At 50.9% G+C, this 16,111-nt stretch overlaps 1 protein-coding gene across 2 annotated transcripts in view; it reads right to left on the bottom strand.

Annotated features, from left to right (window-relative positions):
- NOS2 (nitric oxide synthase 2) overlaps positions 1 to 16,111 on the bottom strand; it is a 31,871-nt gene that overhangs the window by 15,311 nt on the left and 449 nt on the right. Inside the window, exons 2-11 of one of the 2 annotated variants that reach the window (XM_061175121.1) lie at positions 13,555 to 13,639; positions 12,645 to 12,767; positions 11,441 to 11,589; positions 7,898 to 8,060; positions 7,047 to 7,138; positions 5,956 to 6,097; positions 5,725 to 5,864; positions 4,228 to 4,402; positions 4,033 to 4,134; positions 722 to 916 (exon numbers count right to left, since the gene is read on the bottom strand). In XM_061175121.1, the coding sequence (XP_061031104.1) occupies positions 722 to 916; positions 4,033 to 4,134; positions 4,228 to 4,402; positions 5,725 to 5,864; positions 5,956 to 6,097; positions 7,047 to 7,138; positions 7,898 to 8,060; positions 11,441 to 11,589; positions 12,645 to 12,767; positions 13,555 to 13,639 (1,366 nt within the window). The remainder of the gene's footprint in view (positions 1 to 721; positions 917 to 4,032; positions 4,135 to 4,227; positions 4,403 to 5,724; positions 5,865 to 5,955; positions 6,098 to 7,046; positions 7,139 to 7,897; positions 8,061 to 11,440; positions 11,590 to 12,644; positions 12,768 to 13,554; positions 13,640 to 16,111) is intronic. The other variant, XM_061175122.1, reaches the window with a different exon arrangement.

Below are 16,111 nucleotides of genomic sequence, written 5' to 3'. Positions count from 1 at the left end.
GAAGGTGCTATGACCACAGGCACAAACTATCCCAGGCAGTCAGTCACACTACTTATCACTTTTAGAGTAAGGAAGCTCTTCCCCAAATCTAACCAAAGAGCTTTTGACAAAAAATGAAATCATTTCACTGGGTAACGGTTCCTGAGTGCACTCTGGGCTGGACACTGGGCTGAGCTGTTACGTGCACCAGCTCACGTGATCCACACAACCTCCTCCATCGCGGAGTTGATGACCCTCCTTTTAGAGATGAGAAAGTCAGGGCTTAGATGGGTGAAATGACCCACCCAAGATCATACAGCTAGGAAGTGGGAGAATCGCCCCCAGATGTATCTGACCTGGGAGCCAAGCTCTTCACCATTATGCCATGTGACTGTCTATAGCCCTCCCGTGCAGGCGGGCACAGTGGTGGTCACCCTCAGGAGCTTAAACTCCATCAGAGCAACGGGCTACTAAAGGTACCATAAAAGGTGTTTCCTTCAGTCTCACTTCTGTAGAAATGGACAAAAGCATCCTTGAGTGAAGCCTGAAAAGCATTAAAAATATGCCTCTGTGTCCCCGATCCTTCCTTGTATGTCCTGCACTAGTAAGCACACATGTGCACAGGCACATGCAAACACACACACGCACGCATGTGTACACGCATGCACACACGTGCAGACACACACACTCTCTCCACCCCTGAGCTCCCAAGACAGAAAGGAGAGGAAGGCCCCTCTCTTACCTGGTAGTAGTAGAAAGGGGACAGGACATAATTTAACATCTCCTGGTGGAACACGGGGGTGATGCTTCCAGAAATTGGGGGGACCAGCCAAATCCAGTCAGCTGGGCAGCCCCCTCGGGACCGGTACTCCTGCTGCATGTACTTCATGAAGGACTCTGCAGCTGAGTGGTGGTCCGTGATGGTCACATTATGCTTCTAAATCAGAAGGAGGCAAGAAGGGGAGCTGAGGAGAGTGGTCGGTTGGCTGCAGGGCTCCCAGATGGACTACGGAAGGGCCTGGCAATCTGTAAAATGGGAGCGCAATCCCCTCTGGCCCCCTTCTCGCTGCTGAAAATAAATACCCAAATGCAAAGTACTTCCAGAGCCTCTGAGGAACCCAAGCAGTCACCATAGCCATGGTCAGCCCACAGGCCACATGCTGCCCCCGCTCGGCCCTCTGGGGGTGGTGTCCAGCTTCTCAGGCCCACAAGTCTCCCTGAACTCCCACAAATGGCTCTCTGGATGCTGATGAATCAAACCACAGTGGCTTTTTGTCACTTGTTGGTAGAGAGTTCCAGGAGTCACCTCCCCAAGGATGTGGCTGTCTCAGCCAAGGAGGAACTAGGTTCTTTGGAAGAGGACTGAAGCAATGGGGGGAACCACAGTGCATGGAAGACAAATCACCACAATGTCCCACATCCTAAAATTAGAAGCCAAGGGGTCTGAGCCTTCCTGGAATGATCCAACAAGGGCAGCCACATCGTCTGCAGCAACTCATGTAGCCAAGAGACATTGGTTTCATGGAGTGGTTCAAACCTTGGCCTCTTATTAGCCATGTTACTTTGAGCTATTAGTTCCTTAACCTCAGTTTCCTCATCTGTAAAATGGGGATGGTAATAGTTCCTACATCATGACGTTGTTGAAAGAATGCAATAAAATAATACAAGTAAAGCATAAAACGTGCTCAATGAATGTTAGCTGCTATTATTATTTCTATCTACCAGGTATTGCATACAGAGGTGAAAGACGTGGCCCCTTCTCTGTATTGGATCATACTCTAACTGGGGGAGGCAGAAAGACATCAGCCATTTCACATGGTCTGATAGAAGCTACGATGGAGGTGAGTGCAGGTGCTGACGGAGGGCCGAGGGAGGGCTTAGCTCATACAGGGGCCCAGAGGAGAGATGGGGGATTTTAGAGACAGTTTCTAAGAGGAAGTGAGTTTTGAGAGATGGGTACCAGTTAGGCAGCAGACGGGCAGTCCTGGAGGAGGACACTGCATGAGTCAAGGCCGGTAGGCAGGAGAGGAGCCAGTAGGCTCCAGTAGGACCAGCCATGCCTTCTAAAATTTTATACATACACACACCGCAACTACTGGGTGCCAGACCAGTTTTAGGCTCAGGAGCTGATGATGAGAGCTGTGAGAATGGTTGTAACAGTAATAAATAATAAAAACAACAAAACTAATGTTTTTTGAGTGATGACTATGGGTCAGGCAGTGCAGCTAAATATTTTGCATTCATTTTCATTTAATTCTTACAGTAACCTAGTGAGGGAGGTACCATTATTATCTCCGTTTTACAGATGAGGAAATGAGGCCAAGTCTTTGAAGCTGACCCTGAAGGAGGGTCATGAGGAAGTCCTGGAGACTCTCAAACAGTGGAGGGACGTGGTCAGCAATGGTCAGGAGACAGTTGAGATCAGCAGTTTCCTGGGACATATCCGCATCCTGCCAATATCAGAGCTGATGCTGGGAGCCTGCAGGAGTCAGGATGTGTGATCCACAGCCAGTGGGGTCTTCCCGAGTTGGGTCAGCCCCAGGGGGCTCTTCCTGTCCTGTCTCGGAGCTGACCCGTGCCCCTCCCCACTCCCCCAAATCAGGCACAAGCTTGACATGCCTATAGCGTGATGAGCTCTGGGGAACAGTGTGTGATAATATGTATTTATTGGGTGTTTAATGTCAGCTCCCACTACATTCCACAAGACCAGGGTTTCTGTCTATTTTGTTCACCACTCATACTCTTGGCCTGGCCTAGGGCCTGACACATGGAAAATGCACAATAAAACTTTGCTGAATGAATGCATGGCTCTCCGCCCTGCGGTCTGGCCTCCAGGGCATCTGCCAACTTTGTGGACATGGTCCCAGCTTCTAAAGTAATAGCTTCACACGTCCATGGCTCCTTCCCCAAAGGAAGGGGAGTGTTTATATGAGTGAGAGCAGCAGGTGGACCCGAGGGCTCAGTCCCACACAGGAGCCAACCTGCTGTGTTTGGTGGCTGCTGCTGCCCAGATAGGGAAGCAAGGGCAACAACCGCTCAGGTGGACGTGGCCTCTCGTTCATTCATCCAATACATATATTTTTTTAGCATCTGCCACGTGCCAGACACTCTTCTAGGCTCCAGGGGTAGAGCAGTGAACAAGAGAGACAAGGTCTCTGCCCCATGGAGCTTACATTCTAATGGGGGAAACAAAGAAAGAAGTAGATGGACTCCATAATGTCAGGAGCTAATAAGGATTATGGAGGAAAAGAAAGAAAAGGTTAAAGGAATAAGAAAGACAGGATGGAGGTGGGTAAGGATGCCATTGTTTATGGTGTCATCAGGGAGGGCTACTCTGAAGAGGTGACAGTTGAGACCTGGATGAAGGGAAGGAGCCGGTCACGGGATGATTTGTGGCAAGAGTGTTCTGGGCAGAGGAAAAAGCAAGTGCAAAGGCCCTTAGGTGGGAACCATCTTGGTGAGTTTGAACAACAGCCAGAATTCCAGTGTGACTGGCAGAGCTGCGGAGGATAAAAGCCTGACTGGAGTGGCTGGGGGATGAGGACGTGTAATGAGGTCTTTCAATGGTTTTGCCATAAAAGGGAAGCAGAGAAACAAGGTAGTAGCTGGGTAGGGGGAGTATTTGGTTAGCTAGCCATTTATCTCTTTGAGATGGGAATCATTACAGCTTACTGATCATTGATGGGAATGATCCAGTGGATAAGGAGGTATCAATGTTCCAGGGCAGAGGGCGGGGAGGATTTTCAGGAGTAAAGTCCTTGAAAATTGAGAGAGGACAGGATTCAGTGGTCAAGCGCAGGAACTGACCAGCCTTGGGAGGTAAGGAGTTGCCTGTTGCTAGAAGCATTCAAGTTTACACTAGCAGACTTGAGAGGGCTTGTCTCTCTATCCCCAGCACCTAGCACTGTGCCTGGCACAAACAGGGTGTTCAACATTGTTTGATGCGTGAATAAATGAGCAATGCCGTAAGGGGAAATTCAAGCATGACATGGGCGGCTGGACCAGATGACCTTCTAACCAGAAAGCCTTCAGACCCGCAAACACCAGACGTGCCTGGAAACTGTGGAGCACAGCGACATTGATCTCAATGACAGCCCGGTCTTTCCAGAGGGAGGCCAACTTGTGTGTTTCCAGGCCCATCCTCCTGCCCACTTCCTGCAAAGGCAGAGAAATGGGGGTGAGTCAGTCTCTTGGATCCCAGCTGCAGGCCCGCACCTCCAGCCAGCCCAGCTAGACGGTCTTCGTTACCTCCAGGATGTTGTAGCGCTGGATGTCACAGAAGTCCCGGACTCCGATCTCCGTGCCCATATACCAACCGTTGAAGGGGCACCCGGGGAACTCAAGGCCACCCACCTCGAGCAGCATGTTGGCTACGGCCGGCAGGGCATACCACTTCAGCTCCAGCTCCCGGAACCACTCATACCTGGTAGGGAGGCAGAGCTGGTGGCAATGGGGCCTTCACTTTGGCCCACACTCACCCCCCCCAAAAAAAGCTTCAGAGAAAGAGTGCACCAAGAAAACTCCTTTCCAAGTGCTGATCTCTAAGTTCATCCCACCTGGAGAGGTGAATTGACGCACCACGTGTCATTCGCTAATTATACATTCATTCACGCAAACATATTAAGCATCAAGTATATGACAAGCCCTGTGCTAAATGCTGAGGACCCAACATAACAAGGCACTTAAGGATTCCAGTGTCAGAAAGCCTGGGTTCAAGTTCTGCCTTACTGATTACTAGCTGCGTAACTTGGGATATTATTTAGCCTCTTTGAGCCCTAGCATCCCCACCAACAAAATAGAGATAAGAGCATCAAACTCATGGGATTATTGTGAAAATAATAGTATCCTTTATTAGTATATTCATTCATTCCAGAAATATTTATAATTGAGCACTTACTATGAGCCAGGCACCCCGCTACGTGTTGGGGATATATTGCCGAACAAGAAAGACAAATCCCTAATTCTCAAGGACCTTACAGACTATAAATAGGTAAACAAATAAATAAATAGGAAAATAAAGACAAGGTGATGCGTCAGTTGGAGGGTGAGGGTGCTTACTCTAGACTGGGTGCTCAGAAGAGGCTTCTCAGAACAGGTAACATTCAGGAAATACCTCATTGACAAGAAGAAATGAAGTCTGCAAAATTCTGAAGAAAGGGCACGTCAGGCAGAGGGAAGAGCAAGTGCAAAGGCCCTGAGGTAGGAGTAAGTTCAGTATATTCAAGGGACAAAAAGAAGAGCCCAGCCTAATGCCTGCTACATAGTGAGTGTCAATGTATGCAGGTATTTTTGTAATTATTAGAGCTGCCTGGAGGAGGGGCTGAACCAGATGAGCTCTTGAAGTACTGTCATCAGTCAGGAGAGGGACGGCTGAGAGGGACGGCTAAGAGAGTTGGCAGGAAGGTCAAAGAGGCCTGGGCTGCACAGTGTGAGAATCTCAGAGCCTTTCAAGGATTCCTTTCCTGAGGTCACTTCTTCCCAAGCTGCTAGAGCCTGGTCTGTCTAAGCCATTGCTTTCCTGTCACCATCAGCATCTCATTATAAGTCTGAGGCCCGACATGCAAGTGCAGAGTTGCTGCACAAGGGCGACAAGGCAGGCCTTGAAAGTCGGCCCTTCCGGGTATCACCTGCTGCTGGCCGGGCTTTGGGGGAGGTGCAGGGAGGGTCCTGAGGACTGAGGTCTCACTTAGGAAAGGAGGGGGCATGCATGTGAACTCACACCCCCATCCCCCACAGCCTGCTTACTTGGGATGTTCCATGGGCACCTCAAACACAAGGTCGGGAGGGATTTCGAAGAGCTCAGGGTCGTGGCCATCAGCCTGCAGGACCAGAGGCACCACATCGAAGCGGCCGTACTTGGGCTTCCAGCCCAGGTCGATGCACAGCTGAAAACAAGACAGGCCAAGTGAGTCTGGAGATCCAAGTCCCTTGAACCCTCTGGGCTCCACTCTCACCCACCAAAGCCGGATCTAGTACCTGGGTGAACTCCACGCTGGCAGGGTCCCCTCTGATGGTGCCATCAGGCATCTGGTAGCCGGCGTACTGGATGAGCTGGGCGTTCCAGACCCGGAAGTCATGTTTCCCGTCGCTCCGCTGGGGGAACACGGTGATGGCCATCCTTCCCCAAGGTGAAGACAGACAGTGCTGTTTACCACCCAGCTTCGGTGGGCGCTCCCAGCCATCCCCAACAGGTCCCCTGCCCCCTCCTATCTTCCCACTCCCCAGCCCTCTGCACCCGAGCTAACTGAACCAAACCCCTGCAGCTCTGAGACATGCCAAGCTCTCGCTGGCCTCTGTGTAACCCGTCCACTTCCTGACATACCCTCTCCTTCCTTCTTCTCCCTCCAGCTCCTACCCTTCCTTCCAGACCGGCCCAGGGACCACCCCCTCCAGGGAACCCTCCCCACCCCTCGGGCGCGGTTAGCTGCTCCAACCCTTTCCCTAGCTGCGCCATAGTTCTCTTTGCCATTGAGTTAGCTGGACACTTGTCTAGTGCAAGGCATAGGTTCATAGTGGGCTGGAGCCTCGTCTTAGGGTCCTAGTCACTTTCCACCCCCATGCCTAGCCCTGTGTTGGGTCCTCATCAGGTGGGCACTGAGTGTTTGCTGAACAGAAAAATGAATGAATGACCGAATGAGTTGACCTTGACCTCCTTGGCTAGGGGAAGGGGAAGGTAAGGCAGGGGTGGCACTGATGGGCAGCCGCTCCCCCACCTCTAAGAAAATCACCACATTGGCTGCAAAACCAACTTCTCATCTCCTCTACAAAGTGGGGAGCCTTAACCTCGAAGAGTGGAGAAGTTGCTTCTTAAGGATCCCCCCATCACCTCCAAATGGCTACAAGTCAGAAAGAAACCAAGGAAATGGGCCACTGACGAGGCACTAAGCTCACGGAGGCCGGCTCACTGCGAGGGCTCCCTGAAGAAGCCGAATCTTTCTCCTTTCTTTCTCCCTGGTCTCTCCTGGAGCCCAGATGCCTCCCCTAAACTCATCTGCATCTCTTGGCTAAGACTTGGGGGCAGGGCGGGCCCCAGCGTAGCCTCGTAGCCTGGGGAAAAGCACACCCACCTGATGTTGCCGCTGTTGGTGGCATAACGCAGGTGTCTGCAGATGTGCTCGAACATCTCCTGGGCCGTGGAACAGCTCCGCGCGTCGAAGACCTGCACGCACACAGCCCACCCACACCATGCCTGTCAAGGACCGTGAGGACAGAGGCCTTGGAGCTGATCTTAAAAGCTAAGTCACGGGGACTGAGGGAGTGGCCCCAAACCCCATGACCCGAATGCCTCGCCGAGGAGGGCATCCTCCTCTCTGCCCCTTCATCCTTCCTCTGCCCTCCTAGGGGAGCCCAGGCACCCTCACTTGGAAGACCCTATCAAAACCCAACCCCCAAGAAAACCTGATTCTCAAGCACCGTGAGTCAGGATTCCCACAGCCTAGTTGCTTTATACATGTTACACACGGCCTCCAGAACATTTTATTACAGCCAGAGCTGGTTCCGTTGGCATTTCTTATCTCTTTATCTGTCCAAGTACTTTCACTATTATCCAGCAATAAAACGTAAAGACAGCTTAGGAGGCTAGGATAAAGGAAATGTTTTCTAAAAGCCAAGAATTCAGTCGAGGCAAACAACCAGGGCCTCAGCAATAATGAGAGCAAGGTCGTTTGGTTTCACGTTGGCGTTTAGTCTCCAAAATTCAACGCAAGAGAGAGAGATCGGCTAGAAATCCTGGTGCTGAGATCGGATTCTAGACTCTGGGGCGGTGGGGGTGGGTGGCCGTGAGCCCCCATCTCAAGCTCAGGGCCAGGGAGAGAGGACGCAGGGAGCCCCGGGCACAGCTCGGCGGGCTGCTGGCAGCCACTGCTCAGGGCCCGCTGGGCTCCCAGCTTCCTCTCTTGCTCTGTCTAAGGGAGTCCACCTGCAGGCTGGACCACTGGATCCTCCCGATGCAGCGGGGGGCGTTGCGCCAGGCCTGCTTGGTGGCGAAGATGAGCTCATCTCCCGTCAGCTGGTAGGTTCCTGTTGTTTCTATCTCCTTTGTTACCGCTTCCACCCTGGCCAGATGTTCCTCTATTTTTGCCCTGGGGGACGGGAAGACATCAGGAAGATCAACAATGAGATGGCCTTAAATGGAGATGATTCAATCCACAGAAGCAGGAACTGAACTAGGACACCAGGAGGGCAAGATGTCGCTCAGGGAGACCGTCCCCTCCAGAGCCAGCTTCGTGGGCATGTGACCGGGGCCCTGAGCTCAGAAGGCCTTCATGCTGGGTTTAATGCTCTGCTGTCTTGAATTCTTAATCATCTGTGAACAGGAAGCCACGTTTTTATTTTCACACTGGCTCCTGCACGTTACCTAGCGGGTCCTGGTCCCACCAGCACCCTTGTCGTTTCCAGGAGCTTTTTCTCGAATCATATTCATCTCAGCACGGAGTGCAGTGCTTCTCAGACACTTGGAGGAGCGTCCAGCAAGCCGCAGCCCCATCTTGCCCCTCAGCCAGGGGAGCACCCGTCCACCTTCCCTTGGTTAAGAGATGAATCAGTCCCCCCAACAGCAGATCCTGTGTACTGAATAGTCATTGTGAGCCAGGTACTGGGCGAAGCCACCCACAGTCAGGGTCCCTCTGAGTCTGTGAGGGAGGCATTTTTGTGTCTTTTTTTATAGTCGGTGTATCCAGAAGGTTAAGTACTGGCCCGGGAACAGAAGTGTGGTAAAGGACAAACTCAGGACTCAGACTCAGGTTCCCTGATGCCAAGCTCAGGCTTTTAACCTTCTACCTTCCACCCTGGGTGGGAGGGATTGCAAGCCCAGAGATATGCAGGGCCTGCCCACGCTTCCCTGGTCAGGCCCAGACGGGGACCTGCTCTCAGGACTCAGCCTGCGGGGCCCCAGGGCCGCTCAAGGAGGAGCCCTCCATGGTGTGGTCCAACGTCACAGGCTCTCTACAGCGAGCTTTCTCAACCCCCGCGCCGCTCGGCCAGCTGTCCCATGTGAGATTTCCAAACTGGCTTCTCCTCTCCCCTCCCAGGCTTCAAAAATGTCCCACAGCCAGGAAGGTTTTGAAACACACACACACACACACACACACACACACACACAGAGCAACCTTGAGATTTCCAATCAGCACCAAAGACATTTCAATTTGCAACAAACAAAACTATTTAAGGAATGAACTCCTGATTAAGGAGAGTGGACAACTCAAGACAAAATGGCCTTTCTGTGGATGAAGAGTGTCTTGACAACTCTTCCCTGATTAAAGAAAGAAAGCTCAAAGACAAAACACTCGGTGCTATTTATCTTCAAGGACACTCCTGGCATAAAGACCTGCTGGGTGAGGTTGAGGCTGCCCCACCATCGGCAGCCCTCCTTCCCCAAACAAAGCTTCTAGCAGCATTCCCTGCTCTGCATCTGAGCATGAAAACAGTAGCGACCACCAGAACACAGATGCTTCCAACATACTTGGTAGTGTTAACATGGGACTATGTAAGAAAAGATTATTTTACGTTCTCACCCAATTCCTTTAGCGTTTTACATTTTACCACTGTTTTCAAATAGTCACATTTCTGAGGCACTAAAATGTTATGATGCCTATTAGTTCTGAAAAGAGGGAGTGGCTTTTGGCATCGGTGAACTGGCTTTGGATAGAGCATTCAGCAAGTTACAATTTCTAACTATACAATCCTTCACTCACGAAAGACGGAACCGGCCCAGCTGTCCGTGCCTTTGGCTGCTAGTGTCATTGTGGGGATGGGCTGCCATCTGTCACTCACACCCCCAGGACCTCTTGGGGGGGTCCAAGCCATGGATTTGTGACTGCGAAAAGTGGAACTTTTTCCCTCTGTGAAAAGTAAATGGGTTTTGAACAGCCAGCAAGAGCAGCCCCGTAGCTTCCTGGGGCTAACACCCACCCAGTTGCCTTCCAAACAGCAGCAGGAACCCCCAGGTCCAGCAGGGAGTCAGAACCTTCAAAGTCAAAGAGCTGGATGCTAGAACATTGAGGTTTAAAGCAGGGGCTCTGCCCCAAACTGCTTGGGCTCAAATCCCAGCTCTGGGACTTCAGAACGTGTGACTTTGAGCAAGTTACATCTCCTCCACAGGCTTTGGTTTCCTTGTCTGTACAGTGTGGGGAAGATAATAATGGTACCAGTCCCATAGAGTCATGGTGAGCCTTACATAAGGCAGAGCCCAGAACATACCTAGCGCTCAGTAAATGTCAGCTTCAATATAGTGGTCCAGTGAAGCCCATCAAGAAAATTCCTGGACCCTGAAAAGCTCGTAAGTCAACAACCGAGTTGAAAGCCTAAGGACCTTGGACCTCCTAGTGACAAAGCACTTCTGCAGAGGTTCTATTTATACAGCACACAGAGCAGCAAACCCCTGACAGGGTTCTCAGTCCCGTCGTACATTAGAATTGTCTTGGGAGCTTTTAAAGAACATGGGTATCCGCTCCCTCCACACTTCCCGAGAAGCTGATGCCCCCAACCCAGGGGACCCTGGCACCAGTATTTTGCAAAGTCCTTAACAGCGACCACTGTGCAGCCAGGGTAGAGGATCACAGCCCCAGAAGTTAAGGGTCTCCTTCATAGACTCAAGGCCCCTTCCAGCTCAGACACTGCAGGTCAGAGCAGAGGGGACGTGGCATCACCAGGAGCCACTCTTTCTGCCATGGGGAGGGGGTGTCCCAGGTTACTTCTGTGGCTCACTTCGTGCAGTGCCACGTGGGGCTGCACCATAAAAGCCAGACTCCCCTCCCAGCCCATAAAACAGCAAATCCATTCCCTTGGCCATTCTGTCTTACAATCCCTTTGTGCATTTTTATTTTAAAGATATAAAAGGACCTAAATTAATAGCCATGTATTTTATGAAACTCAGCAATATAGATCCCCACAGAGTACAGTGCAAAGAGATCTCTCCAAGTCAGGTGGCCTGAATTCTAGCTGGGACTGAACTCTAGCTGTCGCTGGGCTTCCCGGCTCACACTTGGAGGTAGAGGGCTTGGCTAGGTGGTCTCTGAGGTTCTTTCTATCTCAAACATTTCATAGTAAAAGGTTTTGTATATCAACTCATTACTTTGGGCCAGGACGCTGTTCCAAACTTATTTAATCCTCGCAACAATCTTATGAGCCAGGTTTTATCATGACCCTGCTTTGACCTGTGAGGAAGTTGAGGCACACAGAGGGTAAATAGATTTCCCAAGGATACAGGACCAGTTACTGGTGGAACAGGATTCAAACTCAAACGTTTAGTTACCCGACCCGCACTTTCAACCATTACTGCCATGCCTCTTTGTCTTATGGTTTTGAGAACCTATCCAGGGTCTTTTCCCTGAAAAACTATGTTTTAGCCCTCGGTCCATTGCAAACCTGGGAAGGAAAGGGGTCTTGGGTCCGAGGGAAAGGGCAGGAGACAGGAGAGCTCAGGGGATGGGGAGGCAGCGATGCTGCAGGAAGCAAGACTTACTCTTTGAAGGAGCCGTAATACTGGTTGACAAATTCAATAGCTTGAGGTAGAAGCTCGTCTGGGAGGGTAGGCTTGTCCCTGGGTCCTATGGTCAAACTTTTGGGGTTCATGATGGCTCCCAGGCAAGACCTGGACTTGCAAGCGAGATCCTGGAAAGAGAGAGGTGGCGGTGAGGCTGGCTGCCTGGCCCCTCAGCGCAGGCGTTGATGGCCATCCTCCTCCAGGGCCAGCTGCCCTGGCCACCTCCTTCCACTCTGGCTGCTCCAGCTCCCTGCCACCCCTCTCCACCTCTGTGGCATCTCCTCCTTGGGGTCTACCAGGCCTTCCCCCGACTCATATCTCCTCTCCTCTACTGGCTGAACCCCAGTGGCTATGGGCTGGGGCTGCTCCCACCACCCTGGGCTCAGTCTCTGGCCCTGCCCCCCAGCCAGCCCCAGACCCAGAGCAAAGTCAGCAGCTTGATCCCTGGGAAGATCTCAACTACCTTCTCATTTAAAGAGGCTGATATGACTCCTGGGGACAAACTATTGCTGTTCAGCCAAAATGAATTGAGAAGGTGCAAATCCCAAAGTCAGGGGATGGCACAGAAAAAATACTGAAAGAAAATACACCCAAAGGTTAACAGTGGTCATTTCTGGAAGGTGTGGGAAATGACCCTGCTTTCATGGCCTTGAAATTTTCAATTCTTTCCCACTTTACAATCACAGAATACATTCTAAAGTTAGAATAAGAAACTTAGAAGATAATAAGGAGCTTTAAAGGACACTTAGTCCAACTACTCACTGGATGCTTGAACCCCTTTCCAACCTCCCTATCAAATAGCACTTGAATCCTTCTAGTGATAGGGAGCTCACTACGGGACTGGACTGGATAGTTCAGTCCAGCTTTGGACAGTTCTGTTAGAAAATTCTCCCGGATACAATGCTGAAATCTGTCTCTCTGAGAAAGAATTAATTTGTTCCTGTAATTGTTTATCTCACCTTCTGGATTATCCATCATCCATTGGGGAGTTAACAGGGAGTTAGCATCATATACTTCCTACTGTAATTTGTGAGAAACAAGCGTCTCTGTTCCCAGTACCCTTTGCCCAAGCTGATGCCTGTCTGGTTTGCCCAAGGGGACATCTGTTTGATCCATTAAGGGCCTTGATGGCTTCGCTGACTTGGGACAAAAGTGGTTCTCCCAGAAGCCCCAGACTTCTCACCCTTTTGGCCTTGTAGTGAAGTGTGTCTTGGAAAGTCATCCCGCTGCCCCAGTTTTTGATCCTCACATGCCGTGGGCAGGCTGATGGGGGTGCAGCCGGCTTGACCAGGGATTCTGGAGACTGCTAAGAGGGAGCAAAAAAAACAGGGATTTCCAAATGCCTCCAACCCCAGGACTCCATGGGTCTCTCCCAGGCCCTAGGCCCTGCTTGGGCTCTGGGTGGGTGAGGAGCTGTGGGTGGGTACACAGGTCCCGGTGTCGGGCCACGTCCCTCCTCCCTTTCCGGCAGCCTGGCCACCTGGGCCAGCGCCTGCTAAGAGCTCCAGGTGCCTGGGCCACTGGCCAGGCTTCTCTCCTCATCCAAGAGCCTGCCAAATGCTCCCTCGGGGGAACCGCAACAGGAGGGACTAAGGTTAGAAGTGACAGAGATTACTGTCACAGCCACTACTCCTGAGAACAGAAATCAGGACAGGGAGAACGTATCACTGCCTTCCATGAAGGCATTTAAGAATATGAAAGCCAGTTCTCTGCCCACCTCTCTGGAACACTAAGGGCCAAAGCACTTAGGGAAGGTGGAACCAGTGGGCTAGGGCCTGGGGCTGGGGCTGGGGCTGGGGCTCGAGGCTCAGCTGCTGAGTTCGGGATTATTTCTGAGCATCTTACTCTGGCTCCATGAGTGGTCTGCCCTCCCCCAGGCCTGCCAGCCCACACAGGCAAGTCACCCAGGTGCCAGCGCACCTGGGGGGCCACCGCTCCCAATCACCATGGTTCATCCCGCTCTCCCAAAGCTCTTCCTCGTCCCCACCTGTGTCCCCGGATCTCTACTCCCTGCCCCAGACCCCAGCTTCCACCAGGCTGCTGTGCCTGGGAGAGCGGGGAAGGGGCTTCCCACACCCGAGTGACTCACTGACCTTTGCTGTCCCCGTGAGGGGCTGGGAAGACTCATTCCGGTGCTTGCCGAGGCTGTGACATTTGGGGTCATCCTGTGTCACTGGACTGCAAAAGGAAACAGCTATCATGAGACAGAGTATCTGAAGGCAGAGAGGGATCTCAGAGTTCCCTCTGCCAGCCCCTCATTGAGGGAGGGGGGGTGAGGTCTAGAGGGTGGGAGTGAACGTCAGCGTTTCCAGTCAACGTGGTGAGGGAGGCAGCTGGCCCATCCAGTCTCTGCACCATCACCACCCTCCCTCCTCCTCTTCTTCCCTTGCCTGCCCCCTACAAAGCCAAAAAGTCACGAGGGGAGCCGAACCAAAGTGAACGGCCCAAAGGGTGACCCACAGAAGCTCTGCGAAGATGCCCCCTTCCAAAGCCGAGTACAAACATGGTATAGGGCTGAGCTGGCAGAGGATGGCTCCTTCAACCCTGTCCTCGCAGGCCAGCAGTACTGTCCACCAGCCACTCCCTCTTTGGGACTTAACGCTTTTTTATTTAAAGCACTTGATTTATCTTGGTTTATCTATTTATTCTAAATTTTTATTATGGAAAATGTTAAACATACACAATTAGAGAGAAGAGTGTAATAAACCCCCATGAGCCTTTCACCCAGATTCAACCCAATTGAACAATTATCATCCCACCGTCAATTTTATTTCAACGTTACTCTCCCAGCCCGCACTCTCATTTTAAAGCAAGTCTGAGACTTCACGTCATGCCTAAATATCTCAGTATTTCTGGAAGAGAAGAACGCTTTTTAAAAATATATTGGTCTATTTGCTTCACAACAACAGATTTAAACGAATCCAGCCTATCCTTTGAAGAAGAAGAAGCCCTAAGAGTCTGAAGTCATTCAGAAACCATTGGTTCTGGTTTGGGATTTCAGGTTCGCTCTCCCAGTAAATGCTACGGAGAACGGAAGACACGTGAGCATCCATCCAAGAGTCACACCCCACACGTGCCTCCTCCTGGGGCATCTCAGTAAGAAAGCTTCTTGTGTCCCATGTTCTTTGCAGTATTTTCTGGGGTGTATACACATCCAAAGGGAAAGGCGGTTAGAGAGTACTACAAAGGTCGCTCATTTTCCACCTTACACACACCTGTGATGTCGGAAAATAACAAATGAGTGTGTGTTGCTTTTGTTATTGGAAAAAGTAATGACCATTTATATTCGCATTATATAATTAACTACATACATTATATAGTTGCATTATATGATTTATAACTATAAAGAGATAGTGTCCCTTTAAGAGAAAGTAACTATGTATCAGAAAGCAACTTCTATCTGAATCAAGTGATCCAGTGGCCCTGTAAAGCACCCTCCATGGGACTGGCCATCATCACCCAACTGGTCTGCTCTGGTGTGCCCCACCAGAAAAAAGCCAATATAGGGTCATCTGGACATTCAGAACAGGTAAGCCATGGCTGAGCAGTCATCATGGGGCTGCCTAAAGGGGAAGATGCTTTGAGGCTGGGGTCCTCAGGGAGGCAATGCTCTACTGCCCTTCTCAAGCTTTTACCATCACCCCTCACCCCCAAGCCCCACCATTCCTATTCATGTTTCCTCTCATTGACTTCCGGCCATAGAACTGGAGAATTTGAGAAGTTTACCAGTCCACAGTAACTTTTAGATTGAGAAACAATGTCTTTGTTCACTTAGCATAACTACTGCTCCCAGATATTAAAAAGCTACCTAAAAATCCACTCTACAGACGGACCATAGTGAGCCTGGCCCCACCGCTTAGGGCTGGATATTTAGATTGTGTCCAGTTTCTCCACTATTATAAATAATGCCTCAAACCGTATACGTGGTCTGATGCCGGCTCCGTGCGTGTGTGTGTGTGTGTGTGTGTGTGTGTGTGTGTGTGTACAAAAGCATAGAAAAACACCTGGGGGAAATGCTAGCAGATATTAACAGTGACTAGCATTAATTGATAAGATCACAGATGATTTGAATTTTCTTTATCCTTGTCTGCATTTTCCAACTTTTTTTCAGTGACCGTGAATTCCTTTCATAATTGGGAAATATTTTTAAATTTGAAAAAAATGAATAGAAAGCTATGCACACGGTCCTCGCTTCCCTAGTGATTTCTTTGGGTTAGCTGCTGGAAGATAGGGTGCCCAGAAGCCCGGTGAGCATATTAAGGTTCTGGATACTTATTGCCAAATTATTGCATCATCCATCCAGACACGTGCAATTTGGCTAAACCCACAGTTGTGCTTGGTCCTGCTTGGTCCTTCACGGCAACAGGGACCCTTAAGGACCTGCCATCAAAAGGAGAGCTGGAGCGTGGCTCTTGCTCAGACCCAGCACTGTCCACAAGCGCTTGAGGGAGAGGACGCTGAGGTCAGCGCTGCAGTCCGCGGCTCGTCTGGGGACTGATTCCCCGCTGTTCCCGCTCCTGCACATGCTCCCACCTCTCCATACACCAAGGGTCGGGGGCAGGGAGGCGCTCTGGAAAATGGATCTTATTTGTAAAACAAGAACCTCTTTGCTCTCTTAACCCTACCTATCCTAAAGGGTGTTGCAGCCCC

Source organism: Eubalaena glacialis, chromosome 19 (genome assembly GCF_028564815.1).
Source record: "Eubalaena glacialis isolate mEubGla1 chromosome 19, mEubGla1.1.hap2.+ XY, whole genome shotgun sequence".
In the NCBI taxonomy this organism is placed as follows: Eukaryota; Metazoa; Chordata; class Mammalia; order Artiodactyla; family Balaenidae; genus Eubalaena; species Eubalaena glacialis.
This window is presented reverse-complemented; position numbering and strand designations above follow the sequence as displayed.